A 27,293-nucleotide genomic window follows, 5' to 3' on the forward strand; every position below is an offset into this window, starting at 1 on the left:
CAGCATAGCATCACTTTTTGTCTTGTCCCCAACTCTTTCAGTCCCACCCCAGTCATAAGAGAAAAAGAAACTGTTTTTTAGAAAAAGAGGTAATATATGAGGGGAGGATAAAGAAGAACGCAAAAGAGACCCTGATAGATCTCATCAGGAGCATGCAGCCCTTATCCTCCCTTCTCTGCTCCTCTGATTTCACTGTCCAGCTATGCCTTTTGACTGTACTATCCTCCATACCCTGGACAGAAAGTATCTGTTACGCTCGGATTGGGTCCAGGACCCGTGAATCTCGAGGTTAGTTTCCATGAGCTAGATACACATGGAATAGGGGCTAAGGTACTTGGACAAGGGTCCCAGAATATGGAAAGGAAGGTCATAAAGTAGCATCATAAAGACTTCAATCATACTCTGTCCCCACATTTAATAGAGGCTTAAAATTTTTTTTAATTTTTTAAGCTTTAAAAATTTGAATTTTATAAAATAAAAAAGCAAGGAAGAACTACCCTTCCCTTTTACCCAAAGTAGGTGAATTTGTAAGATTCTTCAAAATTACCTCTGCCCGTATTTCAGCCAGCAAGGTAAGTTTGCTGAAGAACATATGCCCTGACCCCTTCCACCAGTGTAATGGCCAGCATCCCTGTGTCCACTCTCCCTTAGAGCCAGCCCAGTAACACTTGCCCTCTGATGGAATAGACATCTTGGAAACTTGGGTTTAAATCAACATCATCATGACCATAGAGTGTTGTGGGATGTGGGCTGAGGAAGCAAAATCCACCACTTTTGTCTTCTGCCTGGACCCCCATAAAGGGTCATGGCTTCATAAAACACCTGATTTTGCCAGAGAGGCAACTGTGTATGCTGAAAACAGTTTTGAATTTAGAGTGGCAGGAGTCCTCACTGACTCTCATTGTGACCGTAGGCAAATCCTGTCTCTTCTGTGGTCCTCAGTTCCCCATCTGTAAAATGCAGAAATTGTATTTGATGATTCCCAAGGACCCTTCCCATTCTGACTGGAGCCCCTTATCAGAGCAGAAAGGACCAATATGAGGAATCCAGTAAACATACTGCACTTCCATTACATGGGGCACTGTGCTGTGTCACCAAGGTGGTGGGCATGTCATTGCAGAGATTCTTGTTCAGATATGGATTCAGTTAGGTGACCTCTCCAGTGCTTTTCTACTCTGAAATTCTGTGAGGTCCGTGTTGGAACAGAGAAAAAGTGAAAAGTGTGAATGTAGAATGTATCATCCATAATGTTAATGGTGATTTATCTGAAAAGAGTGAAAAGGATTTCCTCCTAACAGACAACTCACATAGTTCTCATGAAAGCATTTCTCTAGGGCACTCTCCTACTCATTGCTTTTTTCTATTCCTGGGTGAGAATAACTACTGGGTATTCATCTCTCAGATAGATAGATAGATAGATAGATAGATAGATAGATAGATAGATAGATAGATAGATAGATAGATAGTTGAGTTTCTGGTTGTCCCCACTTGGAGGGGGAAGCTAATGGCGTTTTAGTCGGAAAGCATTCTCTGACTTCTGCAGGCAGTATTCAGAGGGACAGAAGGTATTAGGTAGTGGAAGGCATCTGAACCTTTGATTGGCAGGCAGGGCACACTTCCATCATTCAGAGCTTCTAGAAGCAAGAGGAAGAAGTTATAGAAGGGTCCATTTGAACATGACATAGGAAAAAAAGAGCTTTCCCAAAGGAGAATGGGCTACCTTAAGAGTGGTAGGTACTGCATCCCTTCAACAAAAAAAATTTGACATCAGTACATAGACATCATTAGAGGTCTCCAAATAGAGGCTAGCTGATGCTTGTCCAGGATGTGTAGAAAGGACTCCTCTTCAGGCACAAGTTAAACTAAATGACCTGAGCTTCCTTTGAATTCTGAGCTCCTCCGACTCTGTAAACTCCACTTGCAATAAAGGGCTTTTCCATTTCTTCTCATTTTGGAAATTCCTACTTGCTAATGAAACAGACAGAACCCGTCCCCCCGTTCCCCCGTGCCCCCCCCGCCACACACACACACACACACACACACACACACACACACACCTATCTGTGAATTCTTATCTTCCTTTGTCCCTGTGCATCTTTCCAGCCTGTGCCCTGCTTTTGGTCATGACATCAAAGAGAAACCTTCCTGGTCTCTCTGGCCCTACCCAGGTAGCTCCTTCCAGGGCCTGTGCCATTGTCCTTTCCCAACCCAGCACAGACCCTTCTTCTCAAATTCAGAGTCTTGAGGTCTATTCCTGCCCCCCACCCCCCGCTTACCCCAATACACATATCTCTTAGCCTGTGGAAGTTACTGGCAGTAGTCTGTCTGGCCATGATTTTACAGTATGACATTTTCAAACATCCATTCACACTGGGGCTCCAGATTTCCAGAAAAGTACTCCTTTGACTACACTATGATAACTGAAGTGTATCTATTTAAGCACAAACTTGATTTAGTCTATCACTAATGATGGAAACCACACGCCTGCATTAACTTAACCTTTTCTTGATAACCCAAGGTGGTCATTAGGAATACCAAATTTTTGTTCTCTCTTCTAAAATAGTGAGGCCCTCAGAAGCTATTGAAGTCCATTAATTCTAATACTGGTGGCTTCAAGCTGCTGTGGGTTTTAGTGATCTTAAGTCTTTCTGTTAGGTTTTCTGTCTCCTTTCTGTCAGTTGTCTAGTCTTTACTTTCACTGTACCTTCTTAAGCAGCCTTTCCCCTCCCACTTTGGAAGCTTAGAAACCAGATCATAGGATTTGGAGCCAGAAGGGACCCAAGGGACTATAGGATCTTGAGCGCAGGTCATTGACACTCTTTGATCCTCAGTTTCCTCATCTATGGAAAAAGGTTAGACTAGATTTTCTTTAAGGTCCTTTCTAGCTTTGGTTGTTAATCATTCTCAAATCTGAACTGCAGGGAAGGAAATTAATGCCCACAAAAGGGAAGGAATTTGCCCAAGGTAGTACAGGTAATAAGAGGCAAAGCCAGGATTCAAACCCCAGCCCTGTTATTCCAAATCCAGTGCTTTAGGCCTGTCATAATTGTGTGTGGTCTAAGAATCAAGAAGACTTGAGTTTAGGGGCTCTTTTGGTAGAAATTATTTATTGACATTAATAAAAAGATAAATTGCTTTTCTACTGTAAACTTTTAGTGACTGGGATCCAGAAGCTAAGGAAGCAGAGCTTAGAACCTAAAATAGGACAGACTGGTGGAACCATTGAGCCTAGAACCTATCAATTATTTCTTTACTGCTAATGAACTGAAGTTAATGGGTAATGTGAGCTTTGAAACAGAATTTGTGGATTCCATAGGTTTAAAACTAGAAGGGTTCTTAGAAACCATTTAGTCAGCTTTCCCACCCTTATTTTACAAGAGATAAAATGAGGCCCAGAGAGGGGGAAATTATTTTGTAGCAGGAAAAATGAGCAATCTGCTGCTGACTGCCAGAAGGGGGCTGATTGGAGTCAACTAGACTAGCTTCAGAGGTGTTGGGCACCCCCAGTCAAGAAGGGTCCAAACCCAGAGCAAGCTCAGAACCACAGACAAAGAAGCCAAGCTTCACCACGGAGTAGAAACCCCTTCAGAAGTGCTAGTTGCAGTGGAAGTGAGATTGGCCCCAAGCTGGACCATCCAAACCTACATGTACTATAACAAGAGGACTCTGACCACGCCCCAAGAACTTAGCACTTCTGGGCTTTGGTGTTTGGTTCCTTTCTCTACCGTCTTCTAGCCGAAGTTTATCTCAGCTGACCTCTGGGGGACATAAAACAGCCTAATACAGTGAAAAGAGTCTGCTGTCTTCATGCGTCTGACTGGAGTCAGAAGACCAAGCATGAATCTCATCTAGTCCTCTTACTGCTGTCTGACCTTGGGCAAATCACTTTACTTGTGAGCTTCAGTTTTCTCATCAATAAAATGGGGATGGTAATACTTGCCTTCCTGACTCCGAGGAGTCTTGTGAGAATTAAGTGAGATAGTATAGAGAAAGTAATTTATAAGCCCTAAAGCACTATAGAAATATAAATTATTATTTTAAGGAGTAGAAAATTTGTTCTTGTTTTGAACAACAGAGCCAAAGGTCTTAGAAACCGTGGAGACTAGACAAGAGTAGGGCAGAAGATCTGGGACTATTAGGGAGGGGACAACAAAGCATAACTGCGTATAATAACTCATTTCTGCAGCACTTCTTCATAGTTATTGCTGGTCTCTTCTCCCCTTCTGCCTGGGGCTTTCCCCCACAGTTCACGTTAAGAACCTTCTGGATGAAGGAAAGGGCAGAGGCAGTGATTTGTGGCTTTTATGACCTCATGTCATTCCCCTGCTCAAAAAAATCCAATGGCTCCCTATTACTTCCAGGATCAAATATTAAGTCTTTGGCATTTAAAGCTCTTCACAACCTGGTTCATTCCTATGTTTCCAATCATCTTGCATTTCACTCCCCTCTATATTGACTCTACCCCTACAGAGCTACAACAATTAAGGGTCAAAGAAGATGGTAGGGAAAATCCAAGTTACTCTAGCTTCCTTAACTGCTATTGGATATTTTCCCCACCCACTGTGGTTCTAAAAAGTGACAGTCTGGTCTGACAACGGTACTTCACCACTGAAAGCAGTGCAGAGCTGGCTCAAATACATACTCCTTTCCTATTAGGTAGGAATGGAAGATGTGATATTCATCTCTGGTGAATTACCAGAGATCAACCCCAACTGAGGTCCTCCTTCCTTCTGCCTGCTGCTAACACAAAATCAACCTTAGAATCACTGAATGAAGTAGGTATGGTGGAAATGGTCATAGTTATAGCCCTGGCCCTTCAGGGACCTTTTATTTTTCCTCACCATTCTGCAACTGATCTTGGAACCCTAGAGGCAGAAGGAGGAGCGATATGTATAGAGATGATCATTGAACCCAGAGGAGGTGATAAGATCACCAAATGATGAAGTCTAGAGAGAGAAGAGAAGAGGGCTTATGGCAGAGCCCTGTGGAGACACATGGGTGTATGAAGCTAGTAAAAAGGAAGGAGCAGTCAGATGGGCAGACAGAGAAACAAGGGAAAGCAGAGTCACCCAAGACCTAGGGTGAGAGGAACCAGGAAGAAGAAGTAGTAAACAGTGTCAGATGCTGCAGAAATCAAGAAGCGACCATTGGGTTTGCAGTTAAGAAATCATTGGTAACTTTGGAGAGGACAGTTTCAGTGAAATGAGAAGGTCAGACGCCAGAAACTATGGCCCAGAGTGGTTAAGTAATTTACAGCTAGTATTAGAAGCCAGATTTGGACTTAGGTCTTCCTGACCCCAAGTCCAATATTCCATCCACCATACAATGCTGCTTTTAATGAACCATGTAGCTGCCACTTTCATATGAATCTGAATAGCTGGACAGTAGTTCATATGACAAAGATCTAGGGATTTTAATAAAAGCTCATCAATCAAGTGTATGACATGGATGCCCCCAAAGTTCATGTGGCTTTTAGCTACACTAAAAGAATAAGGGAATGGGATGGTCTTGATATCCTCTGCCCTCAGAAGATGGGAAAAATATTCAGGAGACTTGAGGTAAGTTTGGCAGGGCAGTGGCACTCAGAGCATTAATCTTTTACAAGGTAGAGGAATCATCCAAATACACTGCTCTTCTGCACCATAATCTGTTTACCAGGGAGCAACTAGTTAATGAATTAGAAAGGACAGGAGCGTTGGAAGAAAGTGACTATGTCATCCTGCTGTTTATGACTAGAAAGATAAAGTTTGGTGTGCTCTGAGGTGTATAATGTACTTTAAACTTGAGAAAGTTTGGAAGAAAGATCAAGATGACCCCATGGCCTGAGATGCAAAAGGAAAGTCAGCTCAGAAGGGAGCAAAAGCACTCGGGAGTAAAATTCTGCTAATGCAATGGTGAATGATTCCTGTATAAAACAAAAGGAGCTCATGCTGAGTTCTCTGATAAACCCAGATTTTAAAGGAACATGTACAAAGATGGAAGCCATAAAGAGTGATGAGGTCCTGTGAGAACGATGTCAGGAAGGGAAGCCCAGAGTGAATGGATGCATCCCACAAAACTCTGCATATGGCTTATTTGGGCAACCACCGTACACAGCTGCTAACACACATGAAGCTTGTAGACCCCTAAAACTCCTTGATCATTTTCAGACAAACTGTGGTAACCATTCTTTCTCTTATCTTCTGCTTGTGGCATAGAGTTTTTTTTAAAATATGACTTTATATTTTTCATACTAAATTTCATCTTATTAGATTTTGCCCAGTACTCTAGCAAAAAAAAAAATGAAGTGTACACATACAGGATAGAGGAAGTTGAGAAAATCAACTGTACAAGTACTGGAAGGGAGAAGTGTAATAATAGCTCACTCATATGGCCCTTTAAAGTTTTCAAGACACTTCTATACATTATCTTATTTGAAGCAACAGCTATGGAACAGGTAGGAGCAGATGTTATCCTAATTTTACAGATGTGGAAACTGAGGCATTAATATATATAATATATTAATCAACAAATATTAAGTGCTTAGTATATGCCAGGCACTGTCCTAGGTGCTAGAGATGCACATGTGTGCATATGTACACATACGTACACAAAAAACAAAAATAGTCTCTGCTCTTTAGGACCTTACATTCTGTTATATACGCATATGTGTGTGTGTGTGTGTGTGTATATGTGTATATGTATATATATGTATACATGCAGAAGATAAAAGATAAATACAGAGTTGATAGAAGGTAACATTGGTGGGAATTGGCTCTAGCAGCCAGGGGGACCAGGAGAAGGTAGCATGTGAACCGAGTCTTCAAGGAAGTCAGGAATTCTAAGAATTGGGAGGGGGAGCATTCAGAGAGCATGGAGAATAGCAAGGAGACCAGTATGGCTGAGTGTGTGGTCCAAGGAGGAGGGAGAGCATTCTAGGTCTGGGAGATGGCCTGCACAATCATGTGGAGATCTCTGGAGTTTAGCAAGTTAGTCAGTTTGTCTAGACTTGAGTGTAGAATGTAAGCTGGAGTAATGCCTTATCAGCTTGAGACAGGGTAGGAAGGGCTGGCAGTGACAGGTGGTAGAGTTTATATCTGATTCTAGACATGTCAGGGAGCCTGTGGAGCTGCTTGGGGAAGGCGTCAGTGTGCTTTAGGAAGGATGTCTTTAGGTAGCAGTGTGAGTCCAGCAGCATGAAGGAACTTGCCAAAGAAAGTCATGCACGTCTTAGGCTACGTTAATAGAGGGATAGTTATACTCGCCTCATTAGCCAGTCTAGAGGTACATGGATTGTTGTATCCCTGGATAGTTTATCTTATCTACAGTGAGCCTGGGGCTCCTGGAGGTCAGAGCATGGTGGTTCTCTCTGGGGACCTGGCTTTGGAGATCCATGTCCAGATATACTCTCCATCTTGGACCTCACTCAGCCATTGCTTCTCCAGATTGAAAAAAATCTTCTTTCTTTATAAAATCAAGATGCTCAGAGTTGGGACAAAATTCAGTGTGGGAATCTAGAGTCTCTGTGACAAGCCTTCCTTCGAAGATCTCTGGAGGGGTCCTCTTGGAGGCTGCCCACTGTAGGAACAACTTAGCCTAGCTTTTCCTTTGCAACTTTCATTTGGCATTCTAGGTGGCTGGGTGGCACAGTTAATGGAGCAAGGGACTTGGAGTCCAGAAGATCTGAGTTCAAATGCAGCCTCAGATACCTCCTAGCTGTGTGACCCTTGGCAAGTCACTTAAGTTCTCTGTGTCTCAGTTTCCTCATCTGTAAAAATAAGAATAACAATGATACCTACCTCATGGGACTGTCGTGAGGATCACATGAATTAATATGTATAAAGTACTTTGCAGACCTTAAAGCACTATATAAATGCTAGTTATTATTAGTACTAGTTTTGACTTTTAAGGCCAAATAAAACAAGCTTAATTACTCTCCCACCTATCACATTTCCCCCCCCCCCCAGTTTTCTCTTTTCCAAATTTAATATCCATACTTCTTCAGCCAACCATTTTATGCCCTGGTTTACCGTTCCCTCACTATCTGATTACCCTCCTTTGAGCCATTCCAGCTTATCCATGTCTCTCTTAGAATCTGACTTCTAGACATGAGCACAGTACTCAGGGTAAACCATAAAATCATAACATTAGAAGATACTTCCTCTAATCTAGCCCATATCTGAGCACAAACCCCTTCTTCAGCATCAGGAAAGTTGTTGTCCAAGCTCTGTGGGAAGATTACCAGTAACGCCATCCCCTGAGATGCCTTTTGGACAGTTCCAGTGTTTGCAAAGTTTTTCCATATGTCATGCACCTACTTCTTTCAGACGGTAGGTTCTTCCTTCTGGGGATTCGTTCCCTGTACAGGTTGGCTGCTCTCAAATTTTATGATTCTGTGTACCCAGAGGTAAGACTTTGTATTCATACCTGTAGGAGTTCATCTTACTGGATTCAACCTATTGTTCTAAACTGTGGGAATCCTTTTTTTCTACTGTGTCGTCCAGTGCATTAGCTGTAGGATCCCCTTCCAGCCATGAGTTACCTCTCATTTGGAAATGATCACCCATGCTTTCATCTGATAAAAGTATTGAACAAAAAAGGAACAAGGACAGGGCCCTGGGGCAGAGGAGACTTGGCTGACGTTGATTCATTAATCACCACTTTCTGAGCTCTGTCATTCAGCAAAAAGTACAAAGTACTGTGAGAGCGGAACAGAGAGAGAGTCTTGAGAGGAAAAGAAGGAATAAAGAGTGTTTCTTGGAAGAGGTGGCCTGAGCTGGGTCTCAGATGGCAGGTAGCATATGAAGAGGAAGAAATGGGGTAGGAAGAAGTTGAGAGAAGGTCAGGGATTCCAGGAATAGGGAACCGCATGGGCCAGAGCTGAGGGGTGGGAACTAGAACCATAGCATTTTACAGTCAGCTCCATCTAGAGGACCAGCCTTTCATTTTGTAAATGAAGAAACTGTATCCCCTCTCAGAGGAGGTGATTTGTCCAGTTACATATAGCCAGTAAGTGGCAGAGTTTGGATTTGAATTACAACCTCTACGTACAGAGAGGCTATGTACGGGATAAATAAGAAATGACCACCACAGGGAAGGTACTGGATTTTAGAGGGCTTGGGAAAGGCTTCTTCTAGAAAGTGGGACTTTAAGGGGACTTGAAGGAAGCCAGAGGAACTGGGAGGTGGAAACGAGGGAGAGCATTCCAGGCATAGAGACAGCCAGAGGAAATGCCTGGAGTCAGGAGCTGGAGGAACAGTGAAGAGGCCAGTGTCCCTGGCGGGGAGAGGGGAGCTAAGAGATTAAGGTGTAAGAAGACTAGAAAAGTGGGGGGCCGAGGCGGGTAGATTGTGAAGAGCTTTGAATTCCAAACAGCTAGGTGGTTCAGCGGACAGAGTCCTGGGCTTGGAATCAAGACGATCAGAATCAGGATCCCCGCCCAGGCATTGCCTCCTCTCTGTGACCCTGGGCAAGTGACGTCACCTCCCTTTACTTCAGTTTCCTCATCCATAAAATGAAGGTAGTCATAGCAGCTACCAGTCAAAGGAGATAACGCGTGTAAAGCACTTTACAAACCCTCAGAGCGCTGTGCCAGTGTTATTTGTGGTTGTTTTAGAGTTTTTGTGTGCTTCTCCCCAGGTAGTTGGTGAGGCGGCATGGAAGGATCATGCCTTCTCCTTTTCCTTTTCTGAACAGTGTCTGAATATAACAGACTCTTGGTTTTACACACACACACACACACACACACACATTTACACACACACACACACACACACAGAGGCACTTGAGTTTTGGTGTCCTCTTCCCCACAATCTCCTTCCTTCTCCCCTTACCCTTTCCCTAAGCCGACACTCCCTTTAGGCTCTCCGTGTCGGGAATTTTAGTTTGAAACCATATCTAGAAACAAAGTCTGGCATCACCGTGTCTCGTCTGGCGGCTGTGTTCCCAGGTGTGACCTAGTGTATGTGTGTACACATTTGTATTTATAACTCCGAATGCAAACTATTCAGACTCCCACCCAAACTTCTGTGATCCTCCTTTGCTTCCTTCCCCAGGCTGTGCTCCGAGGAGCCTTTTCCCCCACTAAACTAGAGGAGAATATGCCTAAAACTCAGAGGTGTATAAACCACAGAACGTATATTTGTGTATAAACAACAGCTCTTGTTGGCTGACTATAGGCCCCTGCTCCAAATCCATTCCCTACTTCCAGAAAGTTCCCTTTGGTGGGATCTGTGATGTAGTGGAAAGAAAGCTGGAATTGGCATCTAAGAATCTAGGTCTGCATGTTGTATCTGCTGCTTTGTGACCACATACAAGTCATTTTACCCCTCTTGCTCTCAGTTTACTTGTCTGTAAAATGAGGGAGTTGAAACAGATGATCCTAGGATTGCTTTGACCCTTCCTACCCTGGCCTGAGGGTGAAAGACCTGAATTTCAGTCCTGACTCTTACATGGCCTCTCTTCAGTCACAGCCTGGCCCTTCTGCAAATCTTTTGTCATTTTCCCAAATCCACATTTATACACACAGAGACACACATAAGCTTCTGCTGCTAGCCAGAACAATTCACTGATATCCACATTCATGTCATTTGACACATTTCCTGGTGCCTACTTATTAACCACTTCTTTTACTTGAGCATAATGTAGGGGGGACAAATGAATAAGACTTGGTCTGTGACCTCAGAAAGTTCACAGACTGGGAAGGGGATAAAACAGGTACATAATACTCAAGCCCTACTGTGTGCACACTGATATGCATGCAAGCAACATGTGGTCAGAAGAATATTGGGACAGCAAGCCCAGGGCTGTGGAGGAGGAGGCAGAAATTCAGTGAAAAGGTGAATGAAAGAATTCTGTAATAGCCCAGCTGTGGAATTTATAGTCTGATAGGGGAGTGTGGTCCTTGTGAATATTAATCCAAAACATAATATAGAACCTCCGAGTTAGAAGCAGTCTTAGAGACCACTTCAGATCCAGACCAAAGCTGTACAAGAATTCCCTCTACAAGTTAGGTGACCATCCAGCCTCCAAAAACAGAGAATTTTGAGCCTCCCAAAGCAGGTCATTATACTCTTAGCTCTAATTAGGTGAAGCCTAAGGTTGCCTCTTCTAGTTCTGCCCTCTGATCAAGTAAAGGTCCCTTCCTCTAGCATGACAGTCCTTCAGGTACTTGAAATTATGTATCATGTCCCCCTAACTCTTCTCTTCTTTAGGATAAATAGCCACATTTCTTTCAGCCAGTAATTTTAGCAGTGAACTCTAGGCCCTCCACCATCTCAGCCTTCCTTTGGACACCGGTTTATCAGTGGTCTTGCTGGCATGTGATGCCTAAAATTGAGCACACTAGTCTAAGATGTAGTCTTGTAAAAAGCACAGTGGTATTGCCTTCTCTCTAATCCTGATGATAGATGCAAGCCAAGATTACATTCACTTTCTCACTTGAACTAATATCTGGTCACATTTTTACCAGCTCAAACTTGGGAATTAATTTTTTGAACCCTGGTGTAAGACTTTTACACTTGATTCCAATTTAGTTCAGCAGGCAGTTGTAAGTGCCTTTTGTGTGATTTGCTAAGTGGTACGGTGGATAGAGTGTTGGGCCTGGACCTGAGTTCAAGTCTGGCCCCAGACACTTGCTAGCTGTGTGACCTTGGGCAAGTCACTTTACCCTGTTTGCCTCTGTTTCCTCATCTGTAAAGATGAGCTGGAGAAATGGCAAACCACTCAAGTATCTTTGCCAAGAAAACCCCAAATGGGATCACAAAAATTTAGACATGACTAGAAAACAAGTGAACAACAACAAACTGTGTGATCAGCACTGGGGGTGCAAAGCCAAAATGAAGCCATCCCTCTGCCCAAGGAACTTCCAGAAGTCTTTGTTACTAGATCCGGCCCAGGATTCTAGCCTAGGAAGATCCTTTTGAATGCTGACCCGTTGTACTAGCTATTCCTCCTAGCTTTATGTCATATGCAGATTTGATAAACATGCTATTTATGCCTTTATCCAAAACATTGACAAAAATAGTAAACTGGTCAGGGCCGAGCACAGATCCCAAGAATACCTCAGTCAGTCAGCAAGCATTTATTACATACCTCCTTTGTGCCTGACATTCTGCTAGGCCCTGGGAATACAAAGATAAAATGAAAGAGTACTTGCCCTTGGGGAGCTGAGATCTGTCAGGAGAGGCATTTATGTATGAACGTGTCTATCTGTAGATAGATACGTGTGCATGTACAAAATATATGAAGGGAACTTTGGAGGTGAAGACACCTAGTGGGAGGGATCTGGACAGCCTTCATAAACAAAGTCACTCTTGAGCTGAGTTCTGAAGAAAAGTAGACATACTAAAATGGTGAGATTGGGGAGGAGGTCCTAGTAGGCATAGAGGAAGGCCAGTGCAGGCAGGGAGGGGAGATGTGTGTGAAGGACAACTACAAGGCAATTTGACCAAGCCAGAGAATTTATGGGTGGGGGGAATTTGAATTTGAGGTACCTGTTGGTTCAGTCATAATTGACGAAGGCCTGGAGCTCCGGAGAGAGAATGAGGTTGCATAAATAGACCTAGGAATTATCTACATAAAGACCATAGTTGAGCCAATGGAAATTGATGAGATTAACAAGTGAGAAAGTATATAGAGAAAAAAAGAGTATCCAGGACAGATGCTGGGAGACACTCAGAGTAATGGGATAGGATACCAGCAAAGGAGAAAGAGAAGTATGTTGTAGGAGAGGCAGCATCACCCCTCCCCCAGGCCACCAGTCCTACTGCCAGCCATGGTGAAGCACCTAGTGTCAATCAACTAGGCAGCCTAGCTGAAGCAGCAAAACACCCTGAGGGAAAGACAGACCAGTCGGACCATCATTTCTCCTCAAATGCTGATGGAGACAGCCCAGGTCCCTAAACCCAAGAACCTTTGGAATAGCATTGTTTCCAGTCCAGTGTTTGCAGCCATCATCCTTAGAAGCAACCCCTGTGGAGACATAGCCTGGCAACTTCTGCAGGGGCTACAACATATTTTGAAGACCCCCCCAAAACAAAAGTTCTTGTCACCAAAGTCCTTGGCACTGTCAGATGGTTCAGCATCAAACTGATGTGATTTTGTAAGTGAAAGTGACACGAATGAAGGAACGTTACCATTCAATTTGCTACTGTACCCTAAGATCCATAGGACCTTTCCATCTAACTTGTAGCTGAAATTTTCCAGTATGTGTTGCTTCCTCTGTTGGAATGTGAGCTTCTTGAGATCTTGCTCTTCTATTTGTATCCCCTTCCCTTAACACATTATTTTGCACAAAGTAAGCACGTAATAAATGCTAATAAATGAATTAATCATTCAAAAAGAGTAGTCAGGAGAACTAGGAGAAAGCAGCACCTTAAAAGCTGAGAGAAGAGAGGGTATCCAGGAAGAGAGGGAGTGGTCATAAGTGTCAAAAGTTGCAGAAAGATCAAGAGGATGAGTATTGAAAGTCATCAGATTTAGCCACCAAAAGGTCATTGGTATTCTTGGAAAAAGCAACTTAAGTTGAACAGTTTATGGAATTTCAGAGTAGAAAGCAGCTTCAGCAGCCACCTTGTCCAAAACAGAGCTGAAGAAAGACCTCTACCGTGTAACCAACAAGTAGTTGTAGATTATCTTGAAAGCCTCCAATGACAGGGAACCCACTGCTTTGAAAGGCAGTTCATTTTACCTTTGGAGAGTTCAGATTGCAAGGAAGCTTTCCCTTACAATGAGCTTAAATTTGCCTCTTTGTGCTTCTGCTCATTGATCCTAGCTATGCCCTCTAAAGCCAAACAGATTTAACCCTCTTTCTAGGTGAGATTAAACTTACTTTGTAAATTGTTCTGTAACTGGGGTTGTTTAGTGTATAGATGACCCTTTCTAGAAGTTTGGCTGTGAAAGAGAAAAGAGAAACAGGATGAGAGCTTCAGGGAGTGGAAGGGTCAGGCGCAGGTTTTTTAAAGGTAAGAGGGACCTAACAGTGTTTGTAGGTAGCAAGAAGAGGCGAGATCGACAGTAAGGTAAAGAGGGAATAATCAAGGGAGTGGGCTCTCAGAAGAGAGAAGAATACAAGTCAGGAGCGTTGGCATTGGCAAGAAGGGCCACCTCTTTCCTAAAGACTTAAGCAAAGGAGGAAAGAATGGGCTAGGAGTGATGAAGAGGACTTTGGAGATACGGAATAGAGAAGAAAATACATTTTGTGACACATGTCCTTGCTTCTATGCTGAAAAGGAGATGAGAAGTTTGTGTAGGAGGAGTCAATGAAAAATAAAAGGACCAGTTGCCTTACAGAAGTGTGGTTCCAGTTGTGATTAGATGGCATGAATTTCTTGTGGTCCCAGTCAACACCATTACTTTACTTTCTTCAGCAGCACGTAAGTAGGAGTAGAAAATGCTGGTGATGAGAGTAAACCAGGGCTGGTTTTGGCAAGATTTGACAAGGGATTCAAAATTAAAGTATAGGGTATGGTTGAATAAAACGTGGAAGTGATTAGATATGGGAAGAGGAATATGGGAGAAGGAAGAATCAAGGATGACTCTAGGGTTGCTAAGCTGGATGACCATAAGGATGATGGTGCCATCAACAAAAATGGCAAAGATTAGGAGGAAGTGAGTTGGAGGGAAGTAATGAGCACTCTTTTGGGCATGTTGAGTTCCGATTTGAAATGTCCAATGGGCAATTGATGAGGTAAGACTGGAGCTCAGGAGAAAGGCAAGAACCGAATAGATAGATCTGAAATTAATAGAACCAGAGATTTAGAGCTAGAAGAAGCCTTTGAGGCCGGTGGGATGTAGTAACTGAATTCATGATAGCTGATGAGGTCACCAAGAAAGTGCGTGTAAAGAGGGAAGGCCTAGGACAGAACTTTGGGCTATACGCAGAGGTGGGGGATGAACCACAGATTTTGTTCCAGCAAACAAGACTGAGGAGTGGTCAGAATAGATAACCATATCATGAAGATCCAGAGAGGAGAGTATCCAGGAGAATGAGGTTGGTCAGTATTGTCAGATGCCACAGAGAGGTCAAGACGGATGAAGATTGAGAAGAGGTCATGGGATTTTGGCATTTAAAAGATTGTTGCTAACTTTGAAATTTCAATTACATGAGGAGATTGGAAGCCAGAGTAAAAGTTCTTAAGAAATTGTTGAGAGGAGGAGAAGTGGAGAAAACAAGGATAGACAACTTTTTCTGGGAATTTAGCTAGCTAGTCAGTCCCTCTGCTTTGGGCAGAAGGAGATCTAGATTTCTGGATAATTGAAGTCTCCCATCACTCTCCTGTCAGGTTTCTCTGCTGGATTTGTGATCTGTTCCCTTAACTCCTCATCTTTTTCTCTTCTAATCAGGTACTTTGTGTTATACTCTGATCACAATATTGCTTCTGGTTAATTTCTATTGTGTACTGTATACCTAATTTATTCCAGTGACCCCCCCCCCCCCGCCCCGCTCTATTTCTTAGCCAATACCAGATTGTTTTGATGATTGCTGTTTCTGCCTTTGTTGATCTTTACTCAGATGATCTCGCCATGTTTCACCCATCCAAATCCTGCACTTTCTCATCTTCTTAATGTAAAACACTACCCCTTACCCTGTTTCCTTTGAATATATACCCCATTCTTACTGAATAAGGTGTCATCTTTCGGAACCATATTCCAATCATGGATCTTATCCCATAAGGTCTGGGTGATACTTAGAGGGTCAAATTTATCTCCTTACATTAGAATCTCTACCTCATTTTACATGTCACTCATACTTTGTGTAGTTGTATAGAAACACCTGAGACCATGTGTTTCATTGCTGGCTTCTTTCTTGCATATTGTCTGCTATGAATATCTTGGATCTCTACTGCTATTCTTCCTACATTGTAGCTGTTCTTTATAACGTCTGGCTTGGTAGATGTACAGGAACAGTCTTTTCCTTTTAATTCCCTTTTGATTAGATTTATAATTCTCTGTGTAAATATAGTCTCACCAACCCTTTTTAGGTACACACCTTCCTTATCCAGGAAACTGCCACTCCTATATTTTAAACCACTGTCCAAAATTCCAAATTCCATATCCAGCTGAATGGCCATTACTAAGCAATACTAATCTGATTTGGCAAGACTCAGAAATTCTCTGTCATATCTTGAGTACATGCCCTGGGAAGAAGACTTCTCTGAGGTTGTTTTCTTGTGAACAGGAGCTTCCTCAGTTCCCCTCAGCAGGAAGTCACCAAATGCCACTACTCATCTCTTCTAACTCTTCTCACCTGACAGTGCTGGTAGCTCCACAACATATTAGCTTGGCAAGTAATCAATTGCTTTCTCTTCAGAGTCTCCTGCTCTTCAGGAAGAGCCTCCTGTGTCTTCTTTAAAAAAAAAACCCTCCAAGTGTTCAGTGATCCTTCCTTCCTCTCTTTCTCCTCTCTGACATTCTTCAGCCCTCCAGCCTCTTGAAACAAGCCAAAATCCCCCTCTACCTCTTCAGGTCCATTTTCTTCTTAGATAAGACACAAAGTACTCTCAGAGGTCAGAAGAAGGAAAGATGACTTCTGACGGGGAGGGCAGTGAAGGCTTCTTGGCCAAGAGGAAGCACTGGAGCTGCACCTCAAAGAGCAGATGCAAAAGAATTGGAACATATGGAGGTGGCAGCAAAGGTCTTCTGGACCTAGGGAACAGCAAGTTCGTGGTAGAAGGGGAGCATGGGATGCATCTGGAGCATGGCTAGTTGTAGAAAGGCTTAAAGCTAGAATCCACTTAAAGTCAAGGCTGAAAAGGGAAGTTGGGACCAGTTCATAAGGGCCTCGAATGCCATACTGATAGCCTGGGCCTTATAACTACAGCAGCTGATATTTCTATAGCAGTCACAAAGTTTTACAGACAGTCTCATTCATGTTGTTTTGTTTTATTTTGTTTGGATCTGTATCTGTGATGCCAGTATAGAGGACTGATGAGGAATCTCCTTTCAACATAGATCAGGCCTTATGTAGTCTTTGAGAATTTCCTGGGGGAATGAAAGACTTAAGTTTCTTGCCCGTTATCACATAGTTTGTGTGTGTGTGTGTGTGTGTGTGTGTGTGTGTGTGTGTGTACACTTAAAACCAAGCCTTTCTGACTCTGAGGCCAGTTCTTGATCTGTTACACCATGCTGCTTCTCACAGTAGCTCAGAGAGTACAAGACATGGTCTCCGCCTTCAAGGAATTTGTAATCTGTTTTTGGAGGCAAGACATGAAAAATCAAAGGCAGTAATGCCTTATTTCTCTGGCAGCCTTGTGGAATGAGTTATTCCACTTCCATGGAAAGCTGATGCTACCTTTGACTGCATTAATAGGGGTAGGATCTAGGGATAGGGATATGACATCACTACTGATTCAGCTGTGACCAGATGAATCCAGAGTTTTGTATCTAGTTTTAAGAAACATGTTTTAGAAAGGGCACTGACAAAATGAGAAAGAGAAGGACAGCCTGACTGGGGAATGAATTAGAAAAACATGCCACAGGAGTTATGGTTGAGTAAGGCAGTCATGTAATAGAAAGGAGCACTGGATTAGGAAATGGGTTTGAGTCTCAGCCCTGACATTTACTAGCTTCATGACCTTGGGTGAGTCCCTTAACCTCTCTGGGCCTCATTTTCTTTATCTGCAAAATGAAAGAGTTGGAAAAGGGAGACTAATTTGTTAGGAGACTGTTTCAGTGGTTCGGGGGAGATCTAATGAGTTTCTGAACTAGAATGGGAGTCAAACATTTACTGCATTCCAGTATTTCACACAGCCATCCCCAAGATGCCCCCCCACTAGTCCTTACACTTTCCCTTTCCTCTTCACAAAGCTGGTTCTGTTTTCATCTCTTCCTTGGAGATATTCCCTGACCCAGCCCACCCATTTTCCAGTCCTCCCTCCCAGCCTCACTGACCATATTGCATAGAGAGCCTTTCCCTTAGGCCTCAAGGGAATTGGGCCCTTCCCTTATTGCTTATGAAAATTTTATATGATTGTGACAATGTCTATGACTCCACTAAAGTACTCTTCTGTTGATGCCTCACCATGGTGTAGAGAAAACACCAGACTTCTGAAGACTGTGCCAGCAGAGTGCAAGTGTAACAGGCCCCACGAAGCTGGAAAGACTTTGAGGATGGGCCTACCAAGCTTGTCATAGAAAGGCCTGCCTAAAGCATGACAAGGACCATCACCAAAGCATTGGCTGCCCAGGCATAAGCATGCTCAGTTTCCTCATCTTGGAAAGCTGTACTGGGAAAAGCATTTTATAAGCCTTAAAGCACTATAGGAATGTAAGCAGTTGTTACTGCCACATAGGTGGAGTTTAGAGGTATGATGGAACCACCTGAAGGGGGCAGAAGTTGGGGCTGTAAGAAGGAGGAATGTGGGAGTGGTTTGAAGCAGGGAGCTGGCTCCAGGTGCTCCCTCCTGCCTCTGAATCCTATAATCCTGTGGTCAGCCTGGGAAACTCTGCTCGCCTCTAGAGAGTTCCTTGGAGAAGATTCCAAGCTGTGTAACTGGACTGGTCTCTGTATGTACATTATTAGAGTTCTCATTCTTTCTCTTAATCACTAGAAAAACCCATTTGAAAAATGTAATCTCTCTCCAAAAGGAGAAAGGGGTAGGAGGAGGAACAAGAAAACTTGGCAGGGAGATACAGTCTCCTAGAAACCTGGCACAAGCCAGTGTCAGGGGGAGAGATAAAGAAAGAGCCATATGCCAAGAGCTTAGAGGGGCCAGGAAGGCAGGGTCTTTAAAAAGATGGGACCTCTGTATAGAATGGACACTGCCTCGTCTCCTGCCTTTCTGAGTTTCTGCTTCCTCAGAAGCCCTTTTTTTTTTGCCAGTACCTATGAACCATTGTCTGGAGGAATACATTAGGACTTGACCTGGTGCCTGACCTCACCAGAGTAATTTATTGAAATTGTTGGATGCCAGTCTAATCCATCTAACAAGCATTGATTAATGCCCATGCCACATGCTGGAGATAGACTAAAATGAAGTCGTTTTTGTTCTGAGAGAGCTTATATTCTACCAGGTGGATACAACATGTGCACTGAAAAGTAAAGACAAAGTAAATTCCAGAGTGACAAAGTGAAGCCCCGAAGGGGGGATTTGGAGAAAATCACAGACTCTTAAAGTGAGGAGGAAGTGCATTCTAAGCCTGGGGAGAAAGCCTGCCCAGGGCTTGGAGGGGGTATATTGAGTCCAGAAAACAGCTAGGAGCTTCGCAGGGACTCTACCCTCTCTGTCTCCTCTGAGGCATAGCTTCATTGAACACTCGAGTCTGTTTCATTGAGCAATTAGTTGAATGACTGAGAGTGGTTCCCTGAGTCCACAAGAGGAAAATAATCTGGGCAGACATGAGATTATCAGCACTGTTTTATGTGTCATGAGTCTTGTCTGCGCCACAGACCTGAGGCTCCCTGAAGGGAGAGATCATATCTTATCCCCATCTAGCGGTAATCCACAATGCCCAATTTTGCTCACTGAGGGTTCAGACCACCAATGTAGGGACCACCCTGTGTGTCTCCAGCCCTCTCCCCATGCTCCCATCCCTACCTCATCTCTCCTGAGTTTGATTTCTCCCTCTGTTTCTGGAGCCTGGACAAGGACTGTGAAGGTGGGGGGAGGGAGGCTTGTTTACAACCACACCCCTGATCTCCCCATCTTCAGCTGGGGGTAGGGGGTGGAGGACAAGAATGTACAGCTGGAAGTCCCAGGCCAGGCCAGCTTGGGAACAGGGTAACATGATCGGTGTAGGCAGAGGGGCAGGGAGGAGAGCGTCATCCACAGAATTCCAAGGATGCCAAGCAAGGGAGCAAGCATTACAGAGAGTAATGGGGAAGGGGCCCGCTCTCCCAGGGAAAGAGAAACCTGGAAACCTGCTTCCCTTATAGAATCCTAGGATCTTAGATTAGGATCTTAGCTATCAGAACCATACCTTAGCAGAAATCCTGCTTCAACATGAATGGCAGTCCAGCTGCTGCTTAGAAGGCATTCAGTGACAAGGAAGTTGGCTTTGGGATCCACTCTGATTATTTGAATGTTTTTCTACTTAGCAAGCTAAAATCTACTTGCCCCACTTGTTCCTGATTTTGCCTTCTAGGGCCTAGTAGAATGAGTCTAATCCCTCTTCCACATGACAGTCCCTTTAAATGATTAAAGAGAATCTATCATGTGCTGTCCTTTCTCCTATTCCCTGAGTCTTTGCTCCTCCAAGTTAAATATACCAATTCCTTCAACCAGTCCTCATATAGAATAGTTTCCAGTCTTCTCATCCCAGTCCACCTCCTCCAGATCTTCCATTCCCCACAGACCTTTGGTGTGCAGTCACAGAATTTCAGAGCTGGAAGGTCTCTCGGCAGTTTAGTTTAACTCAAATAACACCTCTCTCCACCAAAAAATATTCCTACTATGACCTAACAAATAGTATCTTGCCTTTGCCTAAAGACTTCCAGTGAGAGGTTGACACTCACTTCCTCCTGTGGCAGCCCTTCTACTCTGGGGTGGCTCTGCTGATCCCAGCATTGAGCCTAACTTTGTTTCTCTGCCATTTCTACATTGTTCCTAGTTCTGAATCCTGGAGCCAAATAGAACAAGTCTAATCTATCCTGTTCCGCTTAAACATCCCTTGCTCTTTTAGGCAATCCTTATATGCCATGGACTTGAGGACCTTTCCTATCCTGGTATCCTTTTAGTGGCCTTCCTAATGTACAGGGACCAGAACTGACCACAGTGTATAGTGGTGGAACTCTTCTTCTTAATCTTGGAAACTATGCTCTTTTTTAAACACTTAAAAAATTCAATATTCTTTGTGTTTTATATCACCTTCATTTCCAAGTATAGCCTCCCTCCCAACCCCACCCCCACCTAACAGTCTATGCTTTGTAACAAAAAGTAAAGAAGAAAAAAATCAGTAAAACCAGCCAACAAACTGACTGAATATGACAGCATATGCAATAATCCACACACTCATAGTCACCCCACCTCTGCAGAAAAAGAGAGGAGATGCATTTTCTCAACTCTTCTCCAGGGCTGATCTTGGTGACTGTCATTCCAAAACACTCAGTTCTTCCCATTACACCACTGCAGCAATTGTGTATATTGTTTTCCTGGTCTCACTTACTTCACTCGACCGATGTCTTCTGATACTTAATTCTAAATATTCATCGGTTCTTAGGAGAAAGTAATATACAGTTACATTCATTTGTCACATTTTTTAACAGTTTTCCAGGTTATGGGCATTTAGTTTATTTCCATATTTTTGCCACCACTTCTGTTATGAATCTGATGTAATATGGAACCTTTTTTTCTGTCTTTGACCCCCCTGGGGGCCTAGCAGTGGGATCTCTGGGATAAAAGCTATGGATATTTTAACCACTTTCTTAGCATTTCCAAGTGACTGGATCAATCCATAATTCCACCAGAAACGTATTCATGTACCTGTCCTTCCTTAAGCAATGCCGCTTTTTGTACTGCAGCCTATGATCATGTTAGGTTTTTTAGCTGCTATATGACACTGGAGTAATTTTTTAACTTGTATGTACTAACTCCCCCAAAATCCTTTTTAAAACAGCCACCTATCCAATCCTATATTTATGAAGATGATTTTTTAACCCAAGCATAAGACTTTACTTTTATTCCCCGTTAAATTTCATCTGCTTTGATTCTACCTGGTGACTTTTTTTTTGTTCTAAACTTTCATAATCTTTTTGAATCCTGATTGCCATCCATTGTGCTAGCTGACTCTCCCCAGTTTGTATAATTTGCAGATTTGATAAGGATCATGTCTTTGCCTAAGTCATTTATTAAAAATCCAGTCTACTCTGAGGACCTGGGCTCAAATATTTTCCTCCTTCACTCTGTGTATGACCTTAGGCAAGTCACAACCTTTCAGGTTTTTAGTTTGGTTGTCTGTAAAATGAAGAGGGTTGGATTAGTTGGCTGCACGTTACCTTGTAGCTCCAAAGCTATGATTCTGTGATCCAGTGTTAATTTAAAAACACAGGGCCAAACACAGACACCCAGAGCAGGATATCTGCATGGGAAATCTCCTTCCAAGTTGGCATTGAGCTCCGAATGATGAGCCTTTGAGTCTAGCCATTCATCCATCCAGTTGTACTCCATGCAGCCCACGTTTATTCATCTTCTACACAACACTGGCATGAGGTATTTTATCAGATGCTTTGTAGAAATCCTGTTAAACTATATCCACACACTTTCCCTGCTCTGCCTGTTTAGTGACCCTGTCAGAAAGTAAAGGATGTAAATTTAATATGACCTGACCTTGCTAAAGCCAATGATACCTCTTTGTGATTATCGCTTCCTTTTCTAAATGTTCACTAGCCATCTCTTTAATAATATGTTTAGAGTTTTTCCAGGAATTAGAGCCAAGCTTTCCATTGTCATCTTCTGCCTGTCTTTTTTTAAAATCTGGACCACATTTCCCCTTCTCCATTCCTGCAGCATTCCCCATTCTCCATGATCTTTCATATGCCAGTGTCTCAGCAATCACATCTGTCTGTCTTTTTAGTACTTGGCAACATGGAGATGTTCCCAACGACCAATGCAAATGATAAGGCCAAGAATTTAGGTTAGACATCAGGATCCTGATGATTACTAGGACAAGGTTGCTGAATGTTGACCATCTAAGAACTTTCAGGACAAGATAGAGCATTTCCTTGCTCAGAGTGGTATGGCGATGCAGGACTTCTTAAAGTTCCTTCCAGCTCTTTTCTTGCAGTTAGGTAAATCCTTCAGGGTCTTCCATTCTGCTGTGACAGTCCTGGTAGTGGATATGTGGTATTTGCGATGCCTCTGATCTGAGGGAGGAGACATGGCCCCTGTCCCCATCCCTCACCTTCTCCCCCAGGAGCCTATATTCTCAAGTAGGAGTAGCAGGTAGACAAGAAATAGTCCTATGATGCTTTCCACAAAACACTATGATTGTGAATGAACAAAATACGGGAGGTCACATCCACACTGAGCCATGATGCGAACGGAGAGGACTTCCTGGTGGAGAAGGGTATGGGGAGCTGAGTTGGGTTTGGCAGTTTGAGGGGGAGCTCAGGGAATGGCTGGATTGGGAGATGGAAGACAAGGGTGGTGGGACTGAGTAGGGGCATCCGGAGAACCTTCAAGGATCTAAACCTGTTCTGACTCCAGACCTTCTCTTCTCTTGCCTTCTTCCCTCAGGGAAGCCGCTGCAGATCAAGCCTCGACTCTGAGGTGCCCAGGGCCCGGCCCACGAGGCGGCAGCGCCCCTCAGGAAGCCCAGCAGCCCGGCCCCAGACTGGCGCCTACCTCAAGGCCCCAAGGGCCAGAAACTGCTGTCGATGCCGCTGCCGCTGCTGCTGCCACTGCCAAAAGAGGGGTCGGGGCCAGGGTCTCCGCCCTGCCAGTGCTCGCTGGGCCACCGTCTCCCCTACTCCCTCAAGGAGCTGGCAGGCATTTTCCCCACTTGACTTTTAGCCTTTTCTTATTTAAAGAGTGACCAGGGCCTTCTCTTCTCCCACTTCCCCTTCCTCACTTTTTCTTCACATACGTTATCCTCATTCCCTTCCTTACCCCAAGTCTGGTCTCAGGGCACAGGTCAGCACAGCCATGCCCCTGAAGTAGGTATCAAGGCCACCCAACAGCATACCTCCCTTCCCCTGTTCCAAGACCCCTCACCCCATCCCCCAGAGCCCCAGTTCTCTCCAGCCTATCAGCTGTGAATAGAGTTTGGGGACCCAATTCCTTTTAGGTGGCGTGCTCCAGATGGGCCTTCCTCACATTGGGCACAGGGTAAGGAGAAGGTGGACATGGAGCTTTCTGGGGATGGAGGTGCTCTTTCCTAGTATATTAGATTGCATAGCAACAGAGAAGTCCCCAGGGCTCCCCATGGGTGGAGGAAGCTTTTCTCTCCTTCCCCACCACTCCCAAACTCCCCGCCACAAGTGCAGTAGGTAGCCATGTGAGCAGCAGGGCTCTCAGCCCTGGGTTAGTGACCCAGCAGCAGCACAGAACTCCTTCCTCCCCTCCTCTAGGGTTGTGGGCCTGACACTTCTCCCCTTCTCTCTACTCTCCTTTCTGGCTCTTGCCCCCACCCCAGTCCCCATCTCTCTCCTTTCTTCCTCTGATGTCTCCTTCTGATCTCCCTACTTCCCCTTTCCTCATCCTTCCCCCCTTCTCCTCCTGTGGCCTCTTTTCTTCACCTGCTTGTATATGTGTGAATGTGATCTGCTCTGTGGCTCTGAAAGATGTAACCAAGATACCTTGATCCCCTCCAAGTGGCTCCATGGAGTATAGCCCCCAAGAGAGGGGGAAGCCACCAATGTGTCCCCATCCCCCTGCCCATCACCACCACCGTGGTCCTACTGCTGGCCTAGCCACCCTGGCCTCTTTTTGGCGTTTTATGTTCAGCAATAAAAGTTCCTGTGTCTTATCCACTGGTCTTGGATCTCGCTGCAAATACCACCCTGTCTTCTGCAGGGAGGGCTAGGAGTACACTGTCACCCCTGATTCTAGCACACATGGACAAACATTTAAAGAAAAGATCACATGGAGAAATTCATGCACAGTCACACAAAGATTTAGGGAGCATCACCGTGAGGGACACAACAGTCATGGCCTCAGACATACACTGACTCTATGTTTCAGGAAGAGTTGCGAAAGGCCACACGTAGTCCCTTTCTGTGACAAGAGCTACTCCGTGCCTGCTACAGGCTTCAGGCCTTTGGGCTAAGCAGCTAGGTGGAATGATGTGCCAGGTAGGCTCACTGATGGGGTTCCCTCACTCTAGCACCACTTCCCCAGACCCTACATAATTATGTCTCAGGGAGTACAGTACAGTAGATAGTACAACCCCACTTCTCTTTGAATATTGCCCAGACTGGGACAGGCCCAGGTGTCATCAACTTCTGGGGCTGTCTAACCCCTCTCCCTCCGCTTGGACTGACTGTGGCCACACTTTGAAGAGGAGAGCTCATAGGCTGATCCACACAGCTAAATGCTGCTGGGGAGCATGTTAGGGATGGGAGGAGGGTCATGGTTTTACAGAGATCCGCACCTTCCACCCTGAGTCTGGAAAGACTCCTTGGAGGAGGTGGAAAGAAATGTAGTATCCTGCCTAGAACACCAGCTCCCTCCTAAAACCCTTGGCCATGAAAATGTGTGTGGTGGGGAGAGGCTGGCAGGGTCACTGGCCCAGCTGCCTCTGGGGGCACATTGGACGTCAGCTGCCTGCCAGTGCCTGATTCCAGGAGCCAGAGATCTCCTGGGGAATCCTACCCCAGCCCTCTCCACGGAGTCATCTCAGGAGAATGGGCAGTAAGCCCAGAACCTGGGCCTGGGCTGTATGAGGAGCCCTCTCACCAGTGCCAGGATACCACTGGCCCTTCCCAGGAACAGCCCTCTCTGTCCCTCTACTCACCCTACATGCCTGGTGTTCCCAGTCCCTCCTCCTAGGAGCAGCCAGCCAGGGTGGGGCAGATCCTGACTGTGGGGATGAGGACCAAACACAGAATCATGACGCACAGGAAAAGGAATTGCTTTTAGAGTCAGAACCCAGAGTCAGACCCTGGTTCTTCCGCTCATTACTAGTTTGGCCTTAGACAAGCCACCTAGCTTCTCGAGGTCTCAGTTTCTCCACCTGTAAAATGAATCACGAAGATCATCTTTCCAACTCAAAATTGTATGATGACTAGTGAGCAAAGGCTTGAACCTCTGGAGGTTGGCATGAGGCATTGAATCTAAAGGATGTCAATGTGCCCTACAAATGGAAGCAGTTGAGTTCACAAAGGAGAGGATAACTGGGGGGCACCAGCGTCTTGGGGGCCTCCCCCTCAAGTCCCAGATCTGCCCACTCTGAATCTTTTTAGGCGTCTAAACATGTCCAAAATGGAGCTCATTTCCTCACCCTGCCTCCCAAGCCCACATCCTCTAAGCTTGACTTCCCTTCGGATGTCTCCTCAACCAGACCCTCAAATTCAAAATGTCTTGAATCGGAGCCCATTCTTCCCACGCTTTCTTTTCCTTCGTACTCCATATCCAATCAGTTGCCAAGATGTGTAAGATTCAGCCTCCACAACTTCTCTCAAGTCTGGCTCGTCATTACTCACATGCCCTCCACCCTAACTCTCACCTAGACAATTATGACAGCTCTTCATTGAACTCCCGACTTCCATACTGTCCTTTGTACAACACATTCTCCACAGAGATCTGCTGTAATCTGAAAGCACAGATCTGGCCATGTTACACCTCTACTCAGGAAGTATCAATGACTCCCTCTTGCCTCCAGACTTAACTGCATTGGCATTTAAAGTACTCCAGAGGTGTCGAACGGTGGCCAGCAACACTCACCAAATCAAATTAAAATGTAATTGGGGAATTACAAGCCAAATAAAAACAATAAAACAAGTAATGTTAACATTATTTTCTAAGTCAATTGCACCCTCAGGGATCCAGTTTAGTGGGCCCGTTTCTGTTTGGGTTTGACAGCACTGCTCCCCAGCCGGAGTTCAGCCACTCGCTATTCTGACAACCTTGAATTTCCTCCTCCATCTTCATCCCAGTTTGTCCCCAGTGCCTGGAATGTACTCTCCTCACCTTCACCTTTTAGGGTCAACAGCTTCCTTTAAGGCTCCTGATTGCTTTTACTGACCCTACTACCACTCCATAGTTGGTGAGCTCTGCCTTCCCAGATTATCATGTTTATAATTTATTTACATGGTGGGTTCACCCAAAGGAAAGTAAGTTCTGTAAAGATTTAGAGCAAAACCCCTTTCAGATTTGGATCTGATACATCTGCTTAAGAGGAGTTAGCAACGTAACCAAGCTTGTCCCAGAGACAATGACCTCACCCTCCAGACGTAGCTTGCCTCTCAGAGATTTAAGGTTTAAATGCTAGGAAACCCCAAACCTCCAAAATTGCTTGGTAATTATTAGGTAAATTACTATTCCCTAGTTTATAGAATCAACTTCAAAGATACAAACTTGGGGAATATGTGGAAATTACCCTAAACTAGGGTGACATGTCTGACCAAGGTACCAAGCTCCATTCTAGGAGGAGGAATTAAAAGACTAGGGGCCGCTAGGTGGCACAGTGGGTATAGCACGAGACCTGGAGTCAGGAAGACTGTCCCTGAGTTCAAATCTGGCCTCAGACACTCCGTGGGCAAATTACTTAACTGTGTTGGCCTCAGTTTCCTCATCTGTAAAATGAGCTGGAGAAGGAAATGGCAAAACCACTCCAGTATCTTTGCCAAGAAAACTCCAAATGGGGTCACGAAGCGTCAGTCAAGACTGAAAAATGACTAACTAGACCATCACGATCCCAAGGACATTAGTTACCTG

General features: G+C 44.5%; 1 protein-coding gene across 2 annotated transcripts in view; it reads left to right on the plus strand.

Moving 5' to 3' along the window:
• The window catches only part of ZC3H3 (zinc finger CCCH-type containing 3), a 525,055-nt gene extending 500,671 nt beyond the window's left edge, over nt 1-24,384 (plus strand). For both annotated transcript variants that reach the window (XM_036767808.1, XM_036767816.1), the window contains one exon: nt 23,154-24,384. In XM_036767808.1, coding sequence (XP_036623703.1) covers nt 23,154-23,185 — 32 coding nt within the window. In that variant the 3' untranslated portion in view covers nt 23,186-24,384. The remainder of the gene's footprint in view (nt 1-23,153) is intronic.
• The last annotated feature ends 2,909 nt before the right edge of the window (nt 24,385-27,293 follow it).

The sequence above is a fragment of the Trichosurus vulpecula genome, chromosome 1 (genome assembly GCF_011100635.1).
Source record: "Trichosurus vulpecula isolate mTriVul1 chromosome 1, mTriVul1.pri, whole genome shotgun sequence".
Classification (NCBI taxonomy): domain Eukaryota; kingdom Metazoa; phylum Chordata; class Mammalia; order Diprotodontia; family Phalangeridae; genus Trichosurus; species Trichosurus vulpecula.